Genomic DNA, 27,976 nt, shown 5'->3' with positions numbered 1-27,976 from the left:
TCACAATTCCAAGAGATTTAATTAAGAAGGAATTACAGGTGGAAAATCCTTCTGGCACATGGAATTCAGCCAATGTACAGCTCCAGGATGGGTTTCCCAAGGAATATTCCACGTTTTTTGGGATATGTTGGACTCAACACAACCCACAAAATACGGAGTCGGTGCTAAAACCACACGACAATAAAAAATATGGCACAAAGAACACCCCAAAACCGCTCAAATCCTCAAGATTTCCTTTTGGGAATTCTGGGTTGGACTCACCCCACTCCCAGATCCCATCCCAGCCTCATCAAACACGGATTTGGTGCGAAATCCACTTGGAAATCCATGGAAAAATGAGGTGCAGGATGTTCCTTCTCCTCTCACGGTAAACCAGCAGCGATTGAGGGTTGGGAAACATCAGGAGAAACTCCAGGAGGATTTTATTCCCAGGAAAACATTGATGGATATGGAATTATCACCGGGTTTTCCAATAAAGTGCATGCCAGGAAAAACTTGGAATAAATTTTACTCCAGTCCTAACTAAGCTGAAGAAATACAAACCTTGCAAACAACACCCTCGACACGGTTCGGTGTCTTTTTCTCCCAAAACTAGGCTGGATTCCAAAAAAATGGGAAAAATTCCCACAGGAAAAAAAAAAAAAAAGGGGAAAAATTCCCACGGAATCCAAGGATTCGAAGCTTCACTGTTCAAAAATATTGCACTGGAAGTGTCGGGTTTGAAAGCGACACCAAAAATACATAAATTAAAATAAAAAAATAATTTAAAAATAAATATTTAATGGCAGCTCCTTGGAGGTAAAAGAGCTGGAGAAGGCAGGGATTGATGAAATGGGAATTTTAATTTTTCCTACAGAATATCAAAAATTTCCGAGGGGAATCTCTGCTCTCTACAGAGCCAAGTGTAAACTTCAGACTTTAATTGAAAATATTCCCTTTTTTGTTTTAGGAATTCTGGAAAAGCCTTGAAATGTTTCATCACCACTGAGTGCAAATAAAATCAGGATCAGCTGATTTTAAAAATCAGGATCAGCTCCAAAGGCTTTTAGGGAAAGAGCTGGAGAGGGAATTCATGGGCTGGAAAGCAGCAAAATGAAAAAGCACAGTAATTAATTGATGAATTAATTAATGAATTAAGTCACTTTTGTCACATCCCTTCCTATTTACAGGGTTTGGCAGTGGAGAATCCACAAGTTCCGTTTCATCCCGAATGGAAATTTGGATCTTTCCCCCCAAAAAAAGCTTCCAAACCTCATCCAAGATCCAAACCTCATCCAAGGTCCAACCATCATCCAAAATCCAACCACGATCCAAGATCCAAACCTCATCCAAGATCCCACCATCATGCACAATCCAACCACGATCCAAGATCCAACCACCATCCAACATGCAAACCTCATCCAAGATCCAAAGGTTATCCAAGATCCAACCATCTAAGATCCAACCGTGGTCCAAAATCCAATCATTATCCACAATCCAACCATCCAAGATCCAAACCTCATCCAAGGTCCAAACCTCATCCAAGGTCCAAACCTCATCCAAGGTCCAAATGTGATCCAAGGTCCTCATCTAAGATCCAGCCATGCAAGATCCATCCATCATCCAAATCTTATCCAAGATCCAACTGCCATCCAAGATCCAACCATCATCCAATATCCAAACACTGTCCAAGATCCAACCCTCATCTAAGATCCAACCATCCAAGATCCAACCATCATCCAAAATCCAAACACTGTCCAAGATCCAAAACTCGTCCAAAATCCAGCTGCCATCCAAAATCCAAACACTGTCCAAGATCCAAACCTTATCCAAGATCCAAACATTATCCCAGGTCCAACCTTCATCTAAGATCCAACCATCCAAGATCCAAACCTCATCTAAGATCCAAACCTCATCCAAGGTCCAACCATCCAAGATCCAATCATTATCCAAAATCCAAGCACTGTCCAAGATCCAAATGCTGTCCAAGATCCAAACCTCATCCAAAGTCCAGCCATGATCCAAGGTCCAAACACTATCCACGATCCAAACCTTATCCAAGATCCAACCATCCTGCAACATGCAAACATCATCCAAGATCCAAACATTATCCAAGGTCCAACCTTCATCTAAAATCCAACCATCTAAGATCCAATCATGGTCCAAGATCCAGCCATCCAAGATCCAAGCATTATCCAAGATCCAACCACAGTGCAAGATCCAGCCATCCAAGATCCAATCATTATCCAAGATCCAACCATCCTCCAACATGCAAACTTCATCCAAGATCCAAACATTATCCAAGGTCCAACCTTCATCTAAGATCCAACTATGGTCCAAGATCCAACCATCATCCAAAATCCAAACACTGTCCAAGGTCCAGCTGTGATCCAAGGTTCAAACACTGTCCAAGACCCAAACCTCATCCAAGATCCAACCATCATCCAAGATCCAATTGCATCCAAGATCCAATTGCATCCAAATATCATCCAAAATCCAAACCTCATCCAAGATCCAACCACCATCCAAGTCCAGGAACCGCTTCAATCCTCTCAGGAGCTCACCCCCAGCAGCGCCATTTTCCAAACCTCATCCCAAACCCTTCCCAAAGCGTCTCTGGAAAATCCAGTCCTGAACATCCCGGCTCCCCCACCCTCCTGCTCCGGCGGAAAGCTACGTCAGCTTCCTCATCCTGCGGTTCTGCCGCTCGATGGTGAGCGTGGCGCGATCCACGGAGCTGCCGATGGAATCCAGCGCCTCGTCCTGCCGCTCCAGCTCCGCCTCCGTCTCCAGCGCCAGGCCCTTCAGCTTCTTCAGGATCTGCGGAGGGAAACGCGGAGAGCTCGTGGTGAGGGCTCCGGAACAATGGGAAAATTCATGGATGACATCCCAGAATCCCATAGTTTGGGGGCCTGGGAGCAATGGGATATTCATGGACTGATATCCCAGAATCCCATAATTTGGGGCTTGGGAGCAATGGGATAATTAATGGATGACATTCCAGAATCCCAGAATTTGGGGGGTGGGAGAAATGGGATAATTCATGGACTGACATCCCAGAATTTGGGGCTTGGGAGAAATGGGATAATTCATGGATTGACATCCCAGAATTTGGGGCCTGGGAGCAATGGGATATTCATGGACTGACATTCCAGAATCTGGGGGCTTGGGAGCAATGGGATAATTCATGGACTGACATCTCAGAATCCCAGAATTTGGGGCTTCAGAGCAATGGGATAATTCATGGACTGACACCCAGAATTTGGGGGGTGGGAGCAATGGGATGTCCATGGACTGACATCCCAGAATTTGGGGCTTGGGAGCAATGGGACAATTCATGGACTGACATCCCAGAATCCAGAATTTGGAGCTTGGGAGCAATGGGATATTCATGGACTGATATCCCAGAACCCCAGAATTTGGGGGCTTGGGAGCAATGGGATAATTCATGGACTGACATCCCAGAATTTGGGTGGGAAAGGACCTTAAGGATGATCCAGTTCCAAGCAGGGACACCTCCCACCATCCCACGTGGATCCAACCTGGCCTTGGACACTTCAGGGATCCAGGGCAGCCACAGCTGCTCTGGGAATTCCATCCCAGCCAGGAATTCCCAATTCCCAATATCCCATCCAGCCCTGCCCTCTGGCAGGATATTTTTCCAATTAGAAAGAAATAAAATGAAATCAATTAAAATGAAATAAAATCAAAGAAATTAAGTGTAAAAGAAGGAATAAAAATTCAAATAATTAAATTTCAAAAACTAAAATAATCCAAGAATTTAAATAATTAAATAATAAAAATATTTAAATAAATACTAAGTGAATAATAAATGAATTCAAATTAATAAAGATTTAATTAATAAATAATAAATAATCTTTAAATAATTTAACAATTTAATAATTTATAAATGAAAGAAAATAAAAAATGAAAATCAAATAAATATAATTTAAAAGTAATAAAAATAAAAAATTTAAAACATTTAACAAATAAAATAACATAACACAAATAATATAAGTAAAATAAACATAAATTACAATCAAATCAAATAAATTTAAAAATAAATATAATTTTAAAATAATGATTCAAAAAACAGAATAACATAGTGATAAAGTTCTGGAATGGCTGCCCGGGGAGGTGGTGCAGTCCCCATCCCTGGATGTGGCACTGGGTGCCAGGGTTGAGTTGAGGGGTTGGGGCTGGGTTGGACTGGATGGCCTTGAAGGTCTCTCCCAACCTGATCATTCTGGAAATTAATTCTGGCAAATTCCATCCCCATTCTCACCTGCCGGAGCTCCTTGGCCTCCTCCTGGGACACTTTCTGCAGCTGCACCTGCTCCTTGTCCGGCCCTTCGGGACTCGCTGCGGCCCCCAGGAATCCCGTGGCTGCCAGAGAATCACAGAATCACAGAATCACAGAATCACAGAATTTCTAGGCTGGAAGAGACCTATAAGATCATCAAGTCCAGCCCATGTTCTAACTGTTCAACTAGATCATGGCAGCAAGTGCCACATCCAGTCTTTTTTTGAATTCTTCAAGGGATGATGACTCCACCACCTCACTGGGTAAATGATTCCAGTATCTGACCACTCTTTCTGTGAAATATTTCCTTCTTAATTCTAACTTCCATCTCGCTTGACGCAGCTTGAGACTGTGTCCTCTTGTTCTATCTGTTGTCGCCCGGAGAAAGAGACCGACCCCAGCTCAGCACAGGCACCCTTCAGGAGAGACCGACCCCAGCTCAGCACAGGCACCCTTCAGGAGAGACCGACCCCAGCTCAGCATGGCCACCCTTCAGGAGAGACCGACCCCAGCTCAGCACAGGCACCCTTCAGGAGAGACCGACCCCAGCTCAGCATGGCCACCCTTCAGGAGAGACCGACCCCAGCTCACCATGGGCACCCTTCAGGAGAGACTGACCCCAGCTCACCATGGCCACCCTTCAGGAGAGACCGACCCCAGCTCACCATGGCCACCCTTCAGGAGAGACCGACCCCAGCTCACCATGGCCACCCTTCAGGACAGACTGACCCCAGCTCAGCATGGCCACCCTTCAGGAGAGACCGACCCCAGCTCACCATGGCCACCCTTCAGGACAGACTGACCCCAGCTCAGCACAGCCACCCTTCAGGACAGATTGACCCCAGCTCAGCATGGCCACCCTTCAGGAGAGACCGACCCCAGCTCAGCACAGCCACCCTTCAGGAAGTTGTAGAGAGCGATGAGGTCGCCCCTGAGTCTCCTTTTCTCCAGGCTGAACAACCCCAGCTCCCTCAGTCGCTCTTCACACAGCTTGTGCTCCAAGCCCCTCACCAGCCTCGTTGCCCTCCTCTGGACACGCTCAAGCATCTCGATGTCCCTCCTAAAGTGAGGGGCCCAGAACTGGATGCAATACTCCAGGTGAGGCCTCACCAGTGCCGAGTACAGGGGCAGAATGACCTCCCTGCTCCTGCTGGCCACTCCATTCCTGACACTGGCCAGGATGGCATTGGCCCTCTTGGCCACCTGGGCACACTGCTGGCTCACATTCAATCGACTGTCACCAGCACCCCCAGGTCCCTTTCCACCTGGGCACTGTCCAGCCACTCCGTCCCCAGCTTGTATCGGTGCAGAAATTCCACATCAGGGAAAAATTCCTGCCTGGAAAGGAGGGGGAGCTTCAGGAATTGCCAGAGTTGGGGAATCCATGGAAATGCCCAAGGGGAGCGTGGGAGAACGGAACTGCTGCTCGTGGAATCCTTCAGGATCGTTCTGGAATTCTGGGATCAAAGTGCTTGGGCTGTGCTTTGCTCCACGGGAATCTGGGAATGCCCAGGATCCAATTTTTCCCATTAAATTCTGATTTTCTGGGAATATTCAAAGTGTATTCCCTACAATTTCTCTTTAGTTTTCTCCTTTTTTAAAATTTTCTCTTCATTTTTTCTCTTTTATTTTTTCTTCATTTAATTTTACTTCTTTTTATTTATGGTTTGTTATTTTATCTTCATTTTATTTTTATGTTATTTATGTTATTTTATGTTATTTTCTTTTTTAAATAACTATTTTTTAAATTTCACTTCTTATTTAGGGAGCCTTTTTAATTTATGTTTTGTTATTTTATCTTTATTTATTTTTATGCTATTTATGTTCTTTTATGTTCTTTTCTTTTTTAAATAATTATTTTTTAAAATTGTATTTCTTATTTAGAGAGCCTCTGGAAAACAGGATCATTTGGAATGTGAAGATTCATGGGAATTCTCAGCCATTCTTTGGGATAAAATGGGATTAAAACTGTTCTAAAATTTCAATGTTTATCCAAAAAAAACCCACTGGAAAAAAGTGCAAAGCAGGTTAAAAAAATTGAGAAAGTAATAATAATAATAATAATAATAATAATAATAATAATAGATGATGTTATTGTTATTATTATCATGATCATCATCACTATTTCAATAATAACAAATTAATTAATAATTAATATTTTAAAAATAAAATTAGCCAGTAAGTATTAAATAAAAATAATTCCCTAAATTCCTTTTCCACATGGAATGAAGCCAAAGTGGACTTTTTTTGGAATTTCTATAAATTTAGGCATAAACTGAGGGCACAGTTGGTGTAAACAAAAGATCCAGGTGGGTTTGTGGCAGTTTTGAGGGAAAATACAGAATTTCCCCAAAGATTTCCATGCCCTGTAGGGTGATTTATGCCAAAAATCCTTGGATTAATTTCCTATTGGAAAACACACGGGGGGAACAGAAAAAACTAATTTTTTCCCCTCCTGATTTGAGAAAAAGGGAAAAAAATAAGAAAAGAAAAAGGAAAAAAAAAAATCAGTTTTCTATGGAAAAATCCCAAAGGCTCCCACACAGTCCGTGAGCGCCACCTTGTGACAGAATGGGAACGGTGACAAATCCAAGGAAAACACAAAAAAAAACCGGAAAAATCAGGATTTCTAGCAGCTCCCCTCTGCTTCCTGAAGTTTTCTAAATTAACCAGAGAGGAGAACAAAATCCAGCTGGAAAACAGCAGGAAAACTTCTGGAAAAGGGCTGGAGATCCAATTATTTCCCGGAATTCCCTCAGGAACTAGGAATTTTTTGGGATAACAGGCAATTCTAGAGGCCAAAATTTACTTCCTTAAAAATCCAGCAGCTTTTCCAAGTTGGAATATTCCTCAAAACCAGGATATTCCCCTTCCCTGCTGGGATTCCAAGCAGAAATTGGTGGATTTATGAATTTATCCCAATTTTTCAGTTGTTTTTGGTTCTGGATCCATCTTTTCTTTGCTCTTTTAGGATTAAAAATTAGGAAAAAAAAAGGATTCAGGGACGTTGGAAGAATAAATTCCAAGCTGTTGAAAATTCCAAGGCTGGGCTAAAAAACCATCCTGGAATTTTAGGATTAATAGTAAAAAATGTCAAATTTCTTGTTGGGAATTCTCGGGCTCCAAAATTTTCTTAAAATTACTCCAAAATTTCTGGAATTCCCATACCTGGACATGTCTAATATCAAAATCCTGGAGTTAATATGGGAAAATCAAGTTTATCCCATGTTCTAACTCAAGATTCCTGGAAAACTGGGGAAAGGATTTAGGGGAATTAAAGGTTTAATATAAATATTGGATATGGGATATTGGATATTAAATATTGGCTATGGAATACTGGATATTGGAAATTGGATATGGGATATTGGACATACTAGATATGGGGTATGTTATATGGGATACTGGATATGGGATATTTGATATGGGATATTTGATATGGGATATTGGATATGGGATGTGATATATTAAATATCAGACATGGGATATTAAACATTGACTATGGAATATTGGATATTACACACTGAATATTGGATATTTACTACTGGATATGGGATATTGGCTAATAAATACTGGGTATTAGTGACTGGATATTAATTATTGGGTATTAGCTATTAAACACTGGATATTGGATATGGGATATTAAACACTGGGTATAGAACGTGGAATATCCATTATTAAATACTGAATACCAGATATGGTATATTTGATATGGGATATTGGACATGGGATACGGGATATTTGATATGGGATATTGGATATTAAATACTGGGTATTAATAATTGGATATTAATTATTGGGTATTAAATACTGGATATTGGATATGAAATATTGGATATTAAACATTGGCTATAGAACATGGAATATTCATTATTAAATACTGAATGCCAGATATGAAATATTGGATATGGGATATTAAATAGGGGATACGGAATATTGAATATTGGATGTTGGATATGGGATATTGGATAGTAATTATTGGATATGGGATACGGGATACTGGCTATTGGATATTAATTATTGGGTATTGGATATTAAATACTGGATATTGGATATATATATGGAATATTAAATATTGGATATGGGATACTTTCTATTGAAAAGTATTGAATACTGACTACTGGATATGGGATACTGGATATTAATTATTGGGTATTGGATATGGAATACTGGATATTAAACATTGGCTATAGAACATGGAATATCCATTATTAAATACTGGAAGCAGATATGAAATATTGGCTATGGGATATTATACATGGGATACTGAATATTAGATGATAGATGTTAGATATGGGATACTGGATATTAAATATCGGATATGGAACATTGGATACTGGCTATTGGATATTGAATACTGACTACTTGACATGGGATATTGGATATTAAATACTTGTTATTATTTATTGGATAGTAATTATTGGGTATTGGATAGCAATTCTTGGGTGTTAATTATTGGCTACTGAATATTGGATATTCCCTTCTAGCTGGGAATTAACTCCAGGAAAAGCAGCAGCAGTGCCAAAGGCTCTGACGCCCCCTGGAGTTTATTCCTTGGATTTATCCTCACCATAGACTCAGGGCCAATTTGCCTCTGGAATATCCTTGGAAAACCTTTGGAGCCTGGAACCCCCTGGCACCTCCAGATGGACGTTCCCAAATCCACCTGATATTAAACATTGGATACTGGATATTAAACACTGGATACTGGATATGGGATATTGGATATTAAACACTGGATACTGGATATGGGATATTGGATATTAAACACTGGATACTGGATATGGGATATTGGATATTATACACTGGATACTGGATATGGGATATTGGATATTAAACACTGGATTTGGGATATTAAATACTGGATACTGGATATTAGTTATTGAGTATTGGATAGTAATTATTGGGTATTAATTATTGGCTATGGAATATTGGCTATTCCCTTCTAGCTGGGAATTAACTCCAGGAAAAGCAGCAGCAGCACCAAAGGCTCTGAAGCCACCTGGAGTTTATCCCTTGGATTTACCAAGGACTCACTCACCATGGCCTCTGGAATGCTCCTTGGAAAAACCTTTGGAGCATGGAACCCCCTGGCACCCCCAGATGGATGCTCCCAAATCCACTTGATATTAAACACTGGATACTGGATATGGGATATTGGATATTGAACACTGGATGCTGGATATGGGATATTGGATATTAAACACTGGATACTGGATATGAGATATTGGATATTAAACACTGGATACTGGATATGAGATATTGGATATTGAACACTGGATACTGGATATGGGATATTGGATATTGAACACTGGATACTGGATATGGGATATTGGATATTAAACACTGGATATGGGATATTAAACACTGGATAGTGGATATTACACACTGGATACTGGATATTAGTTATTGAGTATTAGATAATAATTCTTGGGTATTAATTATTGGCTATGGAATATTGGCTATTCCCTTCTAGCTGGGAATTAACTCCAGGAAAAGCAGCAGCAGTGCCAAAGGCTCTGAAGCCACCTGGAGTTTATCCCTTGGATTTACCAAGGACTCACTCACCATGGCCTCTGGAATGCTCCTTGGAAAAACCTTTGGAGCATGGAACCCCCTGGCACCCCCAGATGGATGCTCCCAAATCCACTTGATATAAAACACTGGATACTGGATATGGGATATTGGATATTGAACACTGGATACTGGATATGGGATATTGGATATTGAACACTGGATACTGGATATGGGATATTGGATATTAAGCACTGGATACAGGATATGGGATATTAAACACTGGATATGGGATATTAAACACTGGATTTGGGATATTAAACACTGGATACTGGATATTACACACTGGATACTGGATATCAGTTATTGAGTATTGGATACTAATTATTGAGTAATAATTATTGAGTATTGGATACTAATTATTGGGTGTTAAGCTGGGAATTACCTCCAGGAAAAGCAGCAATGTCAAAGGCTCTGAAATCACCTGGAGTTTATTCCTTGGGTTTATCATGGACTCACTCACCACGGCCTCTGGAATACTCCTTGGAAAACCTCTGGAACCCCCGGGCACCCACCTGCCTGCCAGATGGACGTCCCCAAATCCGCCTGAGGGGACTTCCTGGCTCCGGCAAAGCCGAGAGCATCCTCCAAGAACTGGATTTTCTTGCTGAACTGCATCTCCAGGATGGGGATGGCCTCGGGCATGCGCGCGGCCAGGAGGCGGAAGGAGGTGTCGGGTTTGCCGATGAAGCGCTGCCGCACGCTGATCTCGTAGGGAGTGTGCACCCAGATGTCGTCCACGTCCCGCGCCTCGAAGCGGTGCAGGAGCTGGCAATTGCAATCCTGGATCTCCAGGCCCGAGGGGAGCACCGTGAGTTTGCCGGGTTTGGCGCTGGAGTCTGTCCTGTGCGTGATGATCACCGGGATTCGCAGCAGGATTCCCTCCTGGCTTTTGGGATCCGGAGCCGCGGGGGTTTCCTTGGGCTTTGCTTCCACAGGGGATTTCCAGAGTTTGGTGCTGAAGGGCCACCAGGAGGGAGATTCCAGCTCTGTCAGCAGCCTGGAAGAGGGAAGGGAGGGTCGGGAGAGGGAAAAGCTCTGGATATTCCAGCAGTTCCAAGAAAATCCCCACAGACACGGAAATTCCTTAATCCCTCCTCAAACGCATCCACAATTTCCCAGGATGCAGGAAATTGAACATTGGATATTCAATTGAATATTGGATTCTCTTCCAGCTGGGACCCCACCTTCTCCTCATAATCCACTGGAAAAACTACCAGAATCCCAGCTGGGAAGGAAGGAATGGAAGTGGATTTTTCCAGACCCTTTCCATGTGTCTGTTCCTCAATATTCCCACTCCTGCCCATCCATCACCACTTCCAAGACTTTTCCTGCTCCTTCTCCTTCACCCCCTCAGCCTGATGCCTTTTCCTTTGCTCCACATCCAAATTCCCAGATAAAACAATAAAAATTCCAGCTTCATGCTCCAAAATCCAGCAGAAACTTCCCAGAAGTGTCCAGACCCCACCTTCCCATCAGTGTTGGAGCAGCTCCATAAGGAAAACATTCCCAGCAAACAGGGAAGGGAGCCAGAGCTGGAATTGTTCAGCTTCAGCTGCTGCTCCAAGGATAAGGAAAACATTCCTCTTTTTTTCAAAGGAAAACTGACAATAATCATCCTTAAAATCCCAATATAATCCCATTTTCATTCCCTGTTTTAAGTCCATTAAAACCTTGGGATACTCCCAGGAATTCCCTGCTCCATAAATTCAATAAAACTGGGAAGAGCCCTCTGGAATTCCCTGCTGCAGCTCCAAGCTGGGTAATGTTCAGCCACCCTTGAATCTCTGGAATTCCAAGTCCCTTCCCACACTCTGAGTCCTTTCCCATTCCTCTCCTCTCCTCTCCTCGTGCTCCAGAGCTGCATTCCCCTCACTCCTGCTGGAATTTTATCCAGAGGGTTCCAAGATAAGGAAATACTTGGCACAAATATTCCCAGGAGCCCTGGCTGCTCCCACTCCTGACAATTCCTGCTTTTCCTGGGTGTTGGAATATTGGATTTCTGCCTTCCCTGGGTGTTGGAATATTGGATATTCAAATCCTGCCACAAGCTCACCCAAAATTCCCAATTCTGGGTTCTTTCCTTCCTTCCCATTCAATCCAATGTGTTTTAAAGGCTTGGGGATATTCCTAGAAAATCAAGGCAAAGGATTTCCAGGGAAGCTGTGGGGAAAAAGGGAGGGAAGAAAAGAGGGTGGGAAAGGGAAAAAGGGTGGGAGAGGAAAAAAGGGAGGGGAAAAAACAGAGGGAAACAAAAATGGTGGGGGGAAAATCATGAGGGACAAAATGGTGAGGGAAAAAGAGCAGGAAAGGAATAAACACAGGGAAACAAAAACAGTGAGGGGAAAAAATGGTGAGGGAAAAAGGGTGGGAAAGAAAAAAAGAGCAGGAAGAAGGGAAGGGAAGGGAAGGGAAGGGAAGGGAAGGGAAGGGAAGGGAAGGGAAGGGAAGGGAAGGGAAGGGAAGGGAAGGGAAGGGAAGGGAAGGGAAGGGAAGGGAAGGGAAGGGAAGGGAAGGGAAGGGAAGGGAAGGGAAGGGAAGGGAAGGGAAGGGAAGGGAAGGGAAGGGAAGGGGAGGGGAGGGGAGGGGAGGGGAGGGGAGGGGAGGGGAGGGGAGGGGAGGGGAGGGGAGGGGAGGGGAGGGGAGGGGAGGGGAGGGGAGGGGAGGGGAGGGAAACAAAAACAGCGGGGGAAAAAATCATGAGGGAAAAATGGCGGGAAGGAACAGGTGGGAAGGAAGCAGCACAGCTCTGGATTTCCCAGGAATGGCAGCAGGGATGGGCACTGCAAACCCTGCTCTTATCCCAGTTTTATTCCTATGGAGCAGGGCACGGGCAGAGGAAGGAGATTGGGGCACTCCTGAATTCCCAGAGCTGAATTCCCAACACTCCCTGAGCCCATGGGCACAAAGGCTTGGACTGGAAGGGATCCTAAGGGTGATCCCATTCCATGGGCAGGGAATTCCCACTGCCCCAGGGTGCTCCAGCCTGGCCTTGGGCACTGCCAGGGATCCAGGGGCAGCCACAGCTGCTCTGGGAATTCCATCCCAGCCAGGAATTCCCCATTCCCAATCTCCCATCCATCCCTGCCCTCTGGCACTGGGAGCCATTCCCTGTGTCCTGTCCCTCCATCCTTGTCCCCAGTCCCTCTCCAGCTCTCCTGGAGCCCTTCAGGCCCTGGAAGTTGCTCTGAGCTCCCCTGGATTTTTCCTTTCTCCAGCTGAGCATTCCCAACTTCCTCAGTCTCTCCTCATGGAGCTGCTCCATCCTTCCAATGAAAAATCCACTGTTTCATTATTTCCCAAAGCCCTCCCCCAGGAATTCCAGGCCCACCAACCCATTCCCAGCTGTGGGAACGCTCCCACTCCAAACCTGTCAGCCACATCCATGTCCCCCTCGATCTTGTGCAGTCCCCTCATGATGTTGTCGAACTGCTCCCCCTGGGCGTGCAGCACCCTGGCCGTGTCCTCCAGGCGTTTCTGGGATCCCTCCAACATCCCCGTCAATTCCCTGCCCTTGCTGGACTCCAAGGCCGCTCCCCGCTCCCCCCTCCTGGCTGGCCACCAGCTGCTCCCTCCAGAAATGCTCCAGGATGTTGAACACCACATTCCTGTTGGGATGCAGCGAGCTGAACCAGTGCTTGGTGCCTTTCTCCAGGACGGTGAGGGAGCTGAAGATCAAATGGGAAGATTCCTTCTTGATCTCGCTGATGCCGGAAAGATGGAAATCCACCAGGAGCTCTCCCGTTTTGTCAGCCGTGAATCTGATGGAAGTGGCAGTCAGGGAGAGCTTCCCAGGGATCCATTGCTTGCTGGTGTCCAGGTAGTAGGAGCAAGGCCAGGAATGGATCCGGATGTCCTCGTTCATCAGCTCGCTCTGCCCGGCCGCCTCTCCCAGGGAAACGCTCTCCAACCCAGCCGGAGACACTGAAACCCAGGGGGAAAAGCAGGAATCCTGAATAAACACACAGGAATTAACCCTGGCTCTTTTCAGCTGGGTATCCAAGGGATTTGGGAAGCATTTCCAACCACAGGAATATTCACTCTGGAAAAGCCCATCATGCATTTTCCCAAGAATTCCATTCACATCCTGGAATATTCCCATTGCTCTTACCTTGGTTTACCACAGACCAACAGGCACCGAGGAAAATCCCAGCTATCCCAAAATTCCAGATTTCCTCTGGAAAAGCCCATCAGCATCACCAGCCATGCATTTTCCCAAGAATTCCATTCATATCTTGGAATATTCCCATTGCTCTTACCTTGGTTTACCACAGACCAACAGGCACTGAGGAAAATCCCAGATATCCCAAAATTCCAGATTTCCTCTGGAAAGGGCTGTCAACATCACTGGTCACCCCATGTTCCCCATAATTCTATCTATATTCTGGAATATTCCCATTTCCAGCTCATCCTCAGCTTCCCACAGACCAACAGGCACTGAGGAAAATCCCAGATATCCCAAAATTCCAGATTTCCTCTGGAAAGAGCTTTCGACATCACTGGTCACCCCATTTTCCCAATAATTCCATCCATATCCTGGAATATTCCCACTCCTATCTCATCTCAGCTTCCCATAGATCAACAGGCACTGAGGAAAATCCCAGATATCCCAAAATTCCAATTTCCTCAGGAAAAGCCCATCAGCATCACCAGCCATGCATTTTCAAAAGAATTCCATTCATATCCTGGAAAATTCCCATCCAAGCTCATCCTCAGCTTCCCATTGATCAAGAGGCACCGAGGAAAATCCCAAATATCCCAAAATTCAAGATTTCCTCTGGAAAGGGCTGTCAACATCACTGGTCACCCCATGTTCTCAATAATTCTAGCTATATTCTGGAGTATTCTCATTCCCAGCTCATCTCAGCTTCCCACAGACCAACAAGTACTAAGGGAAATCCAGGACATCCCAAAATTCCAGATTTCCTCTGGAAAGAGCTTTCAACATCACTGGTCACCTCATTTTCCCAATAATTCCATCCATATCCTGGAATATTCCCATTCCCAGCTCATCTCAGCTTCCCACAGACCAACAAGTACTAAGGGAAATCCAGGACATCCCAAAATTCCAGATTTCCTCTGGAAAAGCCCATTAACATCACTGGCCGTGCATTTTCCCAATAATTCCATCCATATCCTGGAATATTCCCATTCCCATCTTATCTCGGCTTCCCCCACAACACGCACTGAGGAAAATCCAGGATATCCAGAAATTCCAGCTCATCCATATTTCTAAATCCCAGCTCTTTCCTCTTCCCCTCTGGCATCTCAACATCCAGGCACGTTAAACACAATGCAGGAATTCTCCAGGAATTGTCAGTATTCCTCAGGAACTGTCAATATTCCTCAGGAATTCCCAGTGTTCTCCACAAATTCCCAGTATTCCCCAGGATTTGTCAATACTCCCCAGGAAATCCCAGTATTCCCCAGGAAATCCCAGTATTCTCTGGGATTTGTCAATATTCTCCAGGAAATCCCAATATTCTCCAGGAATTCCCAGTATTCACCAGGAAATCCCAATATTCTCCAGGAAATCCCAATATTCTCCAGGAAATCTCAACATTCTCCATGAATTCCCAGTAGTCTCCAGGAATTCTCAATATTCCCCAGCAATTCCCAGTATTCCCCAGGAAATCCCAATATTCTCCAGGAATTCCCAGTACTGTCTGAATTTCCAGTGTTCACCAGGAAATCCCAGTATTCCCCAGGAATTCCCAGTATTTTCCGGGATTTGTCAATACTCTCCATGAATTCCCAATATTCTCCATGAATTCCCAGTATTCTCCTCGAATTCCCAGTATTTTCTGGGATTTGTCAATATTCTCCAGGAATTCCCAGTAATCCCCAGGATTTGTCAATAATCCCTAGGAAATCCCAGGATTCTCCAGGAAATCCCAGTATTCCCTGGATTTGTCAATATTCTCCAAGAAATCTCAATATTCCCCAGGAATTCCCAATATTTCCCAGCAATTCCCACTATTCTCTGCAAATTCCCAGTATTCCCCAGGAAATCCCAAAATTCCCCCGGAATTCCCAGTATTTTCTGGGATTTGTCAATACTCTCCATGAATTCCCAGTATTCTCCTCGAATTCCCAGTATTTTCTGGGATTTGTCAATATTCTCCAGGAATTCCCAGTAATCCCCAGGATTTGTCAATAATCCCTAGGAAATCCCAGGATTCTCCAGGAAATCCCAGTATTCTCACTGGGAATTCCAGTATTTTCTGGGATTTGTCAATATTCTCCAAGAAATCTCAATATTCCCCAGCAATTCCCACTATTCTCTGCAAATTCCCAGTATTCCCCAGGAAATCCCAAAATTCTCCCGGAATTCCCAGTATTTTCTGGGTTTTGTCAATACTCTCCATGAATTCCCAGTATTCTCCAGGAAATCCCAGTATCCTCCAGGAAATCCCAAAATTCTCCCAGAATTCCCAGTATTTTCTGGGTTTTGTCAATACTCTCCACGAATTCCCAATATTCTCCAGGAAATCCCAATATTCTCCAGGAAATCCCAGTATTCCCTGGGAAATCCCCAAATTCCTCAGGAATTCCCAGTATTTTCCAGGATTTGTCAATACTCTCCATGAATTCCCAGTATTCTCCAGGAAATCCCAGTATTCTCCAGGAAATCCCCAAATTCCTCAGGAATTCCTTCAGTCCAAACAGTCCCAACTTCGGAAGGGGCAATTCCACCCCTGCAATGGTTTCTCTCCACCCTTCCAGAAGTTTCTTGGGTCCAAGGGTTGGAATTTCCTGGAGTATCTTCCTCATGGCTGTGGTTCCCTGCTTCCATCCCATAATTCATCTGGGAATGCCGATGACACCACTGGGAATTCATCCACGATCCACCATCTTCTCCAAGGCTTTTTGATATTCCATGGGATCACAGATTCATTCCAGGAGCTCTGGAATTCCGCTGTGCCATTAATGAGTCTTGCTAATTACCCTCATTAATTCCATCCCAATCCGAGAAAAGTTGAGGAATTTCTCCAGAAAACAAAAAATTTCTTCTTCGGGAATTCTGAATTCCTGATCCCACCCCTGAGATCTCCCAATGTTTTCAAGCTCCTGCATCATTAATCCTTAAAAAATCCAGTTCCAGAGATTTTTAAATTATTATTTTTAATAAATAATTACAAGTTAAATAATTTTATTTATTATTTTAAATAATTTTAGTTATTATTTTAAATAAATATTTCTAAGTTAAATTATTTTAATTATTTATTTTAATTTAATGCATTCAATATTCTCATATAATTAAGATAAAGATTAGTCCACGCTATATCCCTAAAAAATCCTTTATTTGGTTTCCATCCCTTATTTCCATGGATTTTTAATAACTTATTTAATTATTAATTTTAGAGATTAAATGGGAAAAAATCAGCCATAAATTGATAAAAAAATTGGAATTTAAAGTAAAAATTTTCCACCTCTATTGATCCAATAAATCCATAACCCTGAAGAAAATTGTGGGAAAAGAGGGAGGAAAATCCCAGGAAAATTGGATTTCAAGGAGTGGTTACAGACAAGTTTTCAGCAAGGAAAAAATTCCAAAGGAAAATACAACCAAAGTCACTCCCAACATGAAAATTCCTTTAAAAATCAAGGATTTATATTTAATAAATTAAAATAAATTCCTCCTGAGCCTTAGCTCAAGTTTTTTATCTGGATTTTTATCCATGGAATTCTCAGGGAAAAAAAAATTTCCCTTGTGTTTTTTTTCCCTTCCAACTTTTCACCAAGGAAAAAATTCCGAAGAAAAATTCAATCAAGGCTGTTCCCAACATGAAAATTCCTTAAAATACAATGGATTTATTCAATTATTTATTCAATAATAGATTAAAATAAGTTCTTCCTGAGCCTTAGCCCAAGTTTCTTACCTGGATTTGGACCTGTGGAATTCTCAGGAATTTTCTCCCAAGTTTTCACCAAGGAAAAAATTTCCAAAGGAAAATTCAACTGAGGCTGTTCCCAAAATGAAAATTCCTTTAAAAAATCAAGGATTTCTATCTAATTATGAATTAAAATAAGCTCTCCCTGAGCCTTAGCCCAAGTTTCTTATCTGGATTTGCATTCATGGAATTTTCAGGGAGGAATTTTCTCCCTCAGGTTTTCCAAGTTTTCAACAGGGAATAAATTCCAAAGGAAAATTCAACTGAGGCCATTCCCAAAATGAAAATTCCTTAAAATACAATGGATTTATTCAATAATAAATGAAAATAAGCTCTTCCTGATTCTTATCCCAAGTTTCTTACCTGGATTTGGATCCATGGAATTGTCAGGGAGGAATTCTTCCCCTCAGGGAGGAATTTTCTCCCTCAGGATTTTTTTCCCAAGTTTTCACCAAGGAAAAAAAATCCAAAGGAAAATTCAACAGAGGCTGTTCCCAAAATAAAAACTCCTTTAAAAAAGGAATATAAATCAAGGATTTCTATCTAATTATAAATTAAAATAGGCTCTTCCTGAGCCTCATCCCAAGTTTCTCATCTGGATTTGAATCCATGGAATTCTCAGGGAAAAATTTTCCCTCAGTGTTTTTTTTTCCAAATTTTCACCAAATAAAAAATTCTGAAGGAAAATTCAACTGATGCCATTCCCAAAATGAAAATTCCTTAAAACATAATGTATTCAATAATAAATGAAAATAAGCTTTTCCTGATTCTTATCCCAAGTTTCTTAGCTGGATTTGGATCCATGGAATTCACAAGGAGGAATTTTTTCACCAAGGAAAAATTTCCAAAGGAAAATTCAACTGAGGTTGCTCCCAAAATGAAAATTCCTTAAAAAAATTAAGGATTTGTATCTAATTATAAATTAAAAGAAGTTTTTCCTGAGCATTATCCCAAGTTACTTATCCAGATTTGAATCCATGGAATTTTCAGGGAAAAAAAATTTCCCTCAGTGTTTTTTTTTTCCCTTCCAAATTTTCACCACGGAAAAAATTCCAAAGGAAAATTCAACTGAGGCTGCTCCCAAAATTAAAATTCCATTAAAAATCAAGGATTTATACCCAATTATAAATTAAAAGAAGCTCTCCATGAGCCTTATCCCAAGTTTCTTATCTGGATTTGCATCCATGGAATTCTCAGGGAAAAATTTTCCCTCAGTGTTTTTTTTTTTCCAAATTTTCACCAAATAAAAAATTCTGAAGGAAAACTCAACTGATGCCATTCCCAACATGAAAATTCCTTAAAATACAATGGATTTCTATCTAATTATAAATTAAAAGAAGCTCTCCCTGAGCCTTAGCCCAAGTTTCTTACCTGGATGTGGATCCATGGGTACTAAGGAATTTTTCCCAAGTTTTCACCATGAAATAAATTCCAAAGGAAAATACAACTGAGGCCAGTCCCAAAATGAAAATTCCTTAAAATATAATGGATTTATTCAATAATAAATGAAAATAAGCTCTTCCTGATTCTTATCCCAAGTTTCTTAGCTGGATTTGGATCCATGGAATTCACAAGGAGGAATTTTTTCACCAAGGAAAAATTTCCAAAGGAAAATTCAACTGAGGCTGTTCCCAAAATGAAAATTCCTTAAAAAAATCAAGGATTTGTATCTAATTATAAATTAAAAGAGGCTCTTCCTGAGCCTTAGCCCAAGTTTTTTATCTGGATTTTTATCCATGGAGTTCTCAATGAGGAACTTTTTCCCAAGTTTTCACCAAGGAAAAAAAATCCAAAGGAAAATACAACTGAGGCCATTACCAAAATAAAAATTCCTTTAAAAAAGGAATATAAATCAAGGATTTCTAGCTAATTATAAATTAAAATAGGCTCTTCCTGAGCCTCATCCCAAGTTTCTTACCTGGATTTGGATCCATGGAATTGTCAGGAAATTTTCTCCCAAGTTTTCACCAAGGAAAAATTTCCAAAATGAAAATTCAACTGAGGCTGTTCCCAAAATGAAAATTCCTTAAAAAAATCAAGGATTTGTATCTAATTATAAATTAAAAGAAGTTTTTCCTGAGCATTATCCCAAGTTACTTATCCAGATTTGAATCCATGGAATTTTCAGGGAAAGAAAATTTCCCTCAGTGTTTTTTTTTCCCTTCCAAATTTTCACCACGGAAAAAATTCCAAAGGAAAATTCAACCAAGGCTGTTCCCAACATGAAAATTCTGTAAAAAATCAAGGATTTATACCCAATTATAAATTAAAAGAAGCTCTCCCTGATTCTTATCCCAAGTTTCTTACCTGGATGTGGATCCATGGAATTCCCCACGAGCGTTTTTTCCCCTCAGGGAGGAATTTTCCCCCTCAGGTTTTTTTTTTTCTTTTCAAGTTTTGAAAAAAACCAACCTTGAAACGAAAGGAAAACACAACAGAGGCTGTTCCCAAAATAAAAAATTCCTTTCAAAATCCGGATTTGTACAGAACGAGGGAGAAATCCAAGGCCTGGCAGGGAGCAGGGGCAGAGCCGTCACCTCCCGGGGTTTTATCCGGGATTTTCCCTGTCCTGTGACCCTGACTCACCTGAGAGCTCCCAGCCTGGCTCAGCTCTCGCTGGCCTGCGGGCAAATTCCCAAGGAAAAATCCAGCTGGGATTAAATCTGTTTTTATATTCCAAGGAAAAATCCAGCTGGGATTTAAATCCTTTTTTATATTCCAAGGAAAAATCCAGCTGGAATTTAAATCCCTTTTTTATATTCCAAGGAAAAATCCAGCTGGGATTTAAATCCCTTTTTTATATTCCAAGGAAAAATCCAGCTGGAATTTAAATCCTTTTTTATATTCCAAGGAAAAATCCAGCTGGGATTCAAATCCTTTTTTCTCCAAAGAAAAATTTACTTGGGAATTAAATCCCTTTTTTTTATTCCAAGGAAAAATCCAGCTGGGATCTAAATCCCTTTTTTTTATTCCAAGGAAAAATACAGCTGGGATTTAAATCCCATTTTTATATTCCAAGGAAAAATCCAGCTGGGATTTAAATCTCTTTTTTTCCAAAGAAAAATTTACTTGGGAATGAAATCCTTTTTGTTTTTCCAAGGAAAAATCCAATTGAGAATTAAATCCCTTTTTTATTCCAAGGAAAAATCCAGCTGGGATCTAAATCCTTTTTTATATTCCAAGGAAAAATCCAGCTGGGATTCAAATCCTTTTTTTTTCCAAAGAAAAATTTACTTGGGAATTAAATCCCTTTTTTTTATTCCAAGGAAAAATCCAGCTGGGATTTAAATCCTTTTTTTTTATTTCAAGGAAAAATCCAGCTGGGATTTAAATCCCTCTTTTATATTCCAAGGAAAAATCCAGCTGGGATTTAAATCCTTTTTTTTATTCCAAGGAAAAATCCAATTGAGAATTAAATCCCATTTTTATATTCCAAGGAAAAATCCAGCTGGGATTTAAATCCCTTTTTTTTTTTTATTCCAAGGAAAAATCTAATTGAGAATTAAATCCTTTTTCTTTTCCCCAAGAAATAATACAATTGGGAATTAAACCCTTTTTTTTCTTTTTCCCAAGGAAAAATCCAGTTGGGAATGGAATCCTTTTTTTCCAAGGAAAAATCCAGCTGAAAAATAAATCCCTTTTTTTCTCCCCAAGAAAAAATCCAATTGGGAATTAAACCCTTTTTTTTTTCCTTTTTCCCAAGGAAAAATCCATTTGGAAAATAAATTATTTTTTTAATTCCAAGGAAAAATCCAGTTGAGAATTAAATCCTTTTTCTTTCCCAAGGAAAAATCCAGTTGGGAACAAAATCCTTTTTTTTATTTTTTCCCCAAGGAAAAATCCAGCTGGGATTTAAAAATCCAGTGAGGAATAAAACATTTTTTTTCTTTTCCAAGGAAAAATCCAGTTGGGAATTAAATCCTTCTTTTCCCAAAGAAAAATTCAGTTGGGAATGAAAGCCTTTTTTTTATTCCAAGGAAAAATCCAGTTGGGAATAAAATCCTTTTTTTAATCCAAGAAAAAAAAAAGAGTTTCATTCCCAATTGCATTTTTTTTTCCCAAGGAAAAATCCAGTTGGGAATGAAATCCTTTTTATTTCTCCAATTAAATTATATTTTCATTAGCAACAGACGTGGAGAATTCTTCTCTCTCTCTGAGAAGAAATTTAGATTTCCAATTTAAAGACAAAAGGATTTCTTCCCCAACGTAAAACACAGGAAATGCTCAGAATTCTTGGAAAACCAAGGGGCAGAATTATCCTGGATTTCAGGGTGAGAATCAGGGAATTATTTGGGAAGGGATCTTAAAGATGATCCAGCTCCAGCTGCCATGGGAACACCTTCCACTGTCCTAAATATTCCACAAGAAATTCCATTTTTTCCCAAAACATTCCCTCACAACTTCTTCCCAGATCAGACCTGGACTCTCCCATTATCCACTTTTGGTTTTTTTTAGGGAATAATTGGATTTTTGGCCACATTTGCCCCCAAATCCTGGAATTCCATCCACAGCAAGGCATGGATCAGCACCAAGGAGATGAGGATTTAACATTTGGCAGCTAATCCATGGAAAAACTGGGATTGGTGAAAAAAATAAAACAAAAAAAAAATCAAATTGCTCCTGAATTCTTTATAAATTCAGGAATAGGTCTGGAAACTTGGGAATTCACAATCCTTCATGCAGGGGACTCCTGAGGGATTCCACAAGAAATTCCTTCAGCTTCTTCCCAAAATGTTCCCTCACAACTTGTTCCCAGATCTGTCTTTCCTTGTGGGGCCTCTCCCATCCTCTCTTTTTTTAAAGAAATAATCTGATTTTTGGCCATATCTGCACCAAAATCCTGGAATTTCATCCACAGGAACCCCTGGGATTCATAACAGGGAGATGTGGATTTGATATCCATGCAAAGGTCAGGATTGGCAGAAAAATAAAACAAAAAAAATCAAATTGCTCCTGAATTCTTTGTAAATTCAGGAATAGGCTTGAAAATTTTGGAATGCCACAATCCTTCATCCAGGAGACTCCTGAGGGATTCCACAAGAAATTCCTTCAACTTCTTCCAAAATATTCCCTCACAACTTGTTCCCAGAGCTGTCTTTCCCTGTGGAGACTCTCCCATTATCCGCACTCTTTTTTTAGGACATAATCAGATTTTTTTGCCACAAAATCCTGAAATTCCATCCACAGCAAGGCCTGGAGCAGCAGCAGGGAGATGTGGATTTGACATCCATGGAAAGGTCAGGATTGGCAGAAAAATAAAACATAAAAATCCCAAGTTGCTTCTGAATTCTTTGTGAAATCAGGAATAGGTCTGGAAACTTGGGAATTCACAATCCTTCATCCAAGAGACTCCTGAGGGTTTCCACAAGAAATTCCTTCAGCTTCTTCCAAAATATTCCCTCACAACTTGTTCCCAGATCTGTCTTTTCCTACTACCCACACTTTTTTAGGAAAATAATTGGAATTTTGGCCATATCTGCCCCCAAATCCTGGCATTCCACACCCAGCCAGGCCTGGAGCAGCAGCAGGGAGATGGGGATTTAACATCCATGAAAAGGTCAGGATTGGCAGAAAAATAAAAAATAAAAACCCAAATTGCTTCTGAATTCTTTGTGAAATCAGGAATAGGTCTGGAAACTTGGGAATGCCACAGGTTTGGAAATGGGAATGTCACAATCCTTCATCCAGGAGACTCCTGAGGGATTCCACAAGAAATTCCTTCAGCTTCTTCCAAAATGTTCCCTCACAACTTGTTCCCAGATCTGTCTTTTGCTATTATCCACACTTTTTTAGGAAATAATTGAATTTTTGGCCACAGATCCTGGCATTCCACACCCAGCCAGGCCTGGAGAGGAGGATTTGGGATCCAGCAGTGCCACGGGGATTCTGCAGGAATTCTTTCCCTGAACATCACCCAGTGGTTATTTCCATAAAAAGGAGCTGATTCACCGTTGCTGAGATCACCAATTAACCAGGAGCGTTACTCATTAGTTAATTAGGGGGAGGAGCTGGCACCATCCCTGGTGATGTTCCCATCAACATTTCATTCCCAGGCTTTTTTTTTGGGAATGATGGCCAGAAAATTCCTGTACATTTTATTGGTTATTTTTATTCTCTCATTCTGAACAGCTAAGAATTCCACAGGGTGGTTTAATCCCAGATCTAAACCTGGGAAATGCTGAGCTTCAAACTCCTGAGAGCCACAATCAGTAAATGAATTTATAAATCATATCCAGTCACTCTTTTTATAATTGAGACTCAATTCCAGGATTAATAAATCCACAAATTCCAAATTTAGGATTTTCCAAGCTGTGAAGTATCCAGGCCTGACCTCACTCCTTCATTCCCAAGCCTCACTTCTGTTTCCTCACCCCAAGCTGGAATTCCTCCCTCCTGCCAAGGATTCCCATCCCATTCCCAGGAGTTTTCCTCTTCCCCACCCCAACGGAGCAGAGAATTCCAAAGGTTTGGGTTGGGAGGGACCTCAAGGATGATCCCATGAATGGATCCTCCACCATCCCAGGTGGGTCCAAGCTGACCTTGGACACTTCCACCCCGTGGAATTCTCAGCAGAGGGTTTGTTCCATCAACAGGGGATCACCTGCAATGGCCACACCATTGTTTGCCTGTTGTTCAGTAACTGAGGCATCTCAAACCTTGATTTCATTTCAATCTCACTTAAAGTTTCCATTTGCTAGGCAATCACATGAGGGAATTTTCCCAATATCCAACCAAAACCTCCCTCTGCTCCTGTCCCTGTTCCCTGGGAGCAGAGCCAGACCCCAAAAGTTCCCCTGCTCCTCCTTTTCCTCAGGGTGAGCATTCCCAGCTCCCTCAGGGTTCCCAGCCCAGCTCTCACACAGCTCAGCGTTATCTGCTGGGGAGCATGAAACAGGAAAATTATCAACATGATTGCCTGGGAAAAGATATTGAGAATATGGAAACTGTGAGTGAGATTGAAATGAAATCAAGGTTTGAGATGCCTCAGTTACTGAACAACAGGAGAACAGTGGTGTGGCCATTGCAGGTGATCCCCTGTTGATGGAACAAACCCTCTGCTGACAATTCCACGGGGTGGAAGTGTCCAAGGTCAGCTTGGACCCACCTGGGATGGTGGAGGATCCATTCATGGGATCATCCTTGAGGTCCCTCCCAACCCAAACCTTTGGAATTCTCTGCTCCGTTGGGGTGGGGAAAGGGAAAACTCCTGGGAATGGGATGGGAATCCTTGGCAGGAGGGAGGAATTCCAGCTTGGGGTGAGGAAACAGAAGTGAGGCTTGGGAATGAAGGAGTGAGGTCAGGCCTGGATACTTCACAGCTTGGAAAATCCTAAATTTGGAATTTGTGGATTTATTAATCCTGGAATTGAGTCTCAATTATAAAAAGAGTGGCTGGATATGATTTATAAATTCATTTACTGATTGTGGCTCTCAGGAGTTTGAAGCTCAGCATTTCCCAGGTTTAGATCTGCTGGGGAGGATGAAACAGGAAAATTATCAGTATGATTGTCTGGGAAAAGATGTTGAGAATATGGAAACTGTAAGTGAGATTGGAATGAAAGCTTTGAGATCCCTCAGTTACTGAACAACTGGCAAACAATGGTGTGGCTGGACTGAAGATGATCCCCTTTTGATGGAACAACACCCTCTGCTTGCAGACAGGCCCAAGGGGCAGAGCAGACCCTGCAGCTTGGCAGAAGGGGACAAAGAGTTTTTAGGGTTTAAAATGTAACTCAGTGTGGTAATGTAGGAATGTGTCACAGACATGTTTTATGAAAAATTCATTCCTTAGGATTTTTCCTCCTGAGAAGCTGAGAGGCCTCAGGAACAAAATGGAAACATTGATTATCTGCTGCTGTGGAATGCAACAGGTGCATCTGGGATTGGGCTCATGGGGTTGTTTCTAATTAATGGCCAATCACAGTCAGTTGGCTCGGACAGAGAGCTGAGCCACAAACCTTTGTTATCATTCTTTGCTGTTCTATTCTTAGCCAGCCTTCTGATGAAATCTTTCTTCTATTCTTTTACTATAGTTTTAATGTAACATATATCATAAAATAATAAATCAGCCTTCTGAAACATGGAGTCAGATCCTCATCTCTTCCCTCACCCTCAGACCCCTGTGAGCACCATCACACAAGAACCTCTTGCACCTGGCTCAGGTTTTCTCTGTTTATAATTTTGCCTTTATTAAACCTTTTTGTTTCCAACACTGCAACAGAAGCCATCCTGATTTTTATTTTTTATGCCTCCAAGGGTAGCTGAGCTACCTTGGGTGTGTTATAGACCTCCTGGAGCTCATTAGACCTGGCTCAAAGAAAATACCTTAACACAGCAATGTAATGATTCTTACAGGCTGTATGGAAATGCTGTAGGATTTATAGCTTGTGTTAGACTGGTGAGAATTAGAATATTCAACACAGAAGAAGATTTATTGTATTGTAACAGAAATCTCACTCTCTCATCCTCTTTTACTCTCTCTCTCATCCTCTCTCCCCCTCTCTTCTCTCAGTCCTTCTCCGAGCTGTGGCTGCAGCTCCCAGCAGGGCCCTGCACCCAGGCCCTGTGCAATAAACCCCAAATCCCAGCAGGGCCCTGCACCCAGGCCCTGTGCAATAAACCCCAAATCCCAGCAGGGCCCTGCACCCAGGCCCTGTGCAATAAACCCCAAATTCCAAGACTGAGCTCCAGAGCTCTCCTGTCTCTGTCCATCCCCACTGTCCTACCCCCCTTCACTCCTACAGTTACCCGGGAATTTACTGATCTCCCCCAATCCCCTCACCCAGCTCCCTTCCCTGTCCATCAATTCCCCCTCCAAATCCAGACTCCTCTCGAGCCTTCCCTCGGTGCCAGCTCAGCCCAGGATCCACCTCACGGAGCCTCCCCAGCCCCATCCCGAGCCCCTCCATTCCCGGGCCCCTCTCCAAGTCCCGGCTCGCAGCCGCCGTCGCTCCCCGGTTCCCGGTGTGGAACTGCCCCAGCCCCGTTCGAGCCCACGCCAAGCCCTGACACAAAACCCGCCCCAAGTTCCGACATAAAAACTGCCCCAAGTCCCCACACAAAAACCGCCCCAGCCCCGGTTTGAGCGCGCCCCAAGTCCCCACACAAAACCCGCCCCAAGTCCCCACACAAAACCCGCCCCAAGTCCCCACACAAAACCCGCCCCAGCCCCGGTTTGAGCGCGCCCCAAATCTCCACACAAAATCCGCCAGGCCCGGTCCAACACACCGAGCATGGATCTGAGCCCCCCCAGCCCCAAACTCCACCTCGAGCCCTTCCCGCTCCATTCGGAGCCCCTCCCGTGCCAATTCCAGTCCCTCCCGCCACATCCAGGCTCCCCGGTCCCGGTCCGAGACCACACCGACCATAGATCAGAGTTTCCCCCCAGACCCCAACTTCTGACACCTCAGTCCCATTTCCAGCCCCAAGCTCCACCTCGAGTCTCCCCGGGCCCATCCGGAGCCCCCCAAGCCCAAATTCGTGACGCCTCAGCCCCATTTCCAATCCCAAACTCCACCTCCAGCCCCTCCCGCCGCGTTTTGAGTCTCCCCAGGCCCAGCCGGACACTCCCGGTCCCGGTCCGAGACCACACCGAGCGTGGATCGGAACCTCCCCAGCCCCAAGCTGTGACCTCCCCCCAGCCCCAAACTCCACCTCGAGCTCCTCCCGCCCCACTTCGAGCCTTCCCGGGCGCTGTCCGAGACAACACCGACCATGGATCAGAGTCCCCCCAACCCTCAATTTTTGTCGCCCCAGCCCTATTTTCAACGCCAAACTCCACCTCGACCCCTCCCGTCCCATCTGGAGCCCCTCCGGCGCCATTTCCAATCCCTTCAGCCCCATCCAGACCTCCCTGTCCCGGTCCGGCACCACCGCGGCCACGGATCGGAGCCCCGCATTCCCTGTCCGGAGCCCCATTCCCAATCTCAAACCCCACCACCAGCCCCTCCGGCACCATTTTCAGTCCCTCCAGCCCCATCTGGACCCCCCCGGTCCCAGTCCGACAGCACCGCGGCCATGGATCACAGCCCCCCCGCCCCATTCCCTGTCCGGAGCCCCCCCAAGCCTCAATTTGTGACCCCCCAGCCCCATTTCCAGCCCCAAGCTCCCCGTCCAGCCCCTCCCGCCCCATTTGGAGCCCCCCGGGCCCGTCCGAGCCCCCCCGGCTCCCCACGCACCTCCCTCAGTGCAGCACCGGCCCCGCTCCGCGCCTGCGCCTTCCGCGCGC

The 27,976-nt window shown here is 43.1% G+C and overlaps 1 protein-coding gene across 1 annotated transcript; it reads right to left on the bottom strand.

Moving 5' to 3' along the window:
- On the bottom strand, positions 1 to 27,975 carry SNAP47 (synaptosome associated protein 47). The gene is given in 6 exon segments (XM_063168680.1): positions 1 to 2,799; positions 4,265 to 4,365; positions 10,369 to 10,853; positions 13,224 to 13,388; positions 13,390 to 13,777; positions 27,927 to 27,975. Coding segments are annotated over 5 exon segments (1,227 nt in total). The 5' UTR covers positions 13,719 to 13,777; positions 27,927 to 27,975; the 3' UTR covers positions 1 to 2,652.
- Position 27,976: the final 1 nt, after the last annotated feature.

This window comes from Melospiza melodia, chromosome 1 (assembly GCF_035770615.1).
Source record: "Melospiza melodia melodia isolate bMelMel2 chromosome 1, bMelMel2.pri, whole genome shotgun sequence".
Taxonomy (NCBI): domain Eukaryota; kingdom Metazoa; phylum Chordata; class Aves; order Passeriformes; family Passerellidae; genus Melospiza; species Melospiza melodia.
Note: the sequence above shows the minus strand (reverse complement) of the source record. Positions and strands in the feature narration are given on the sequence as shown.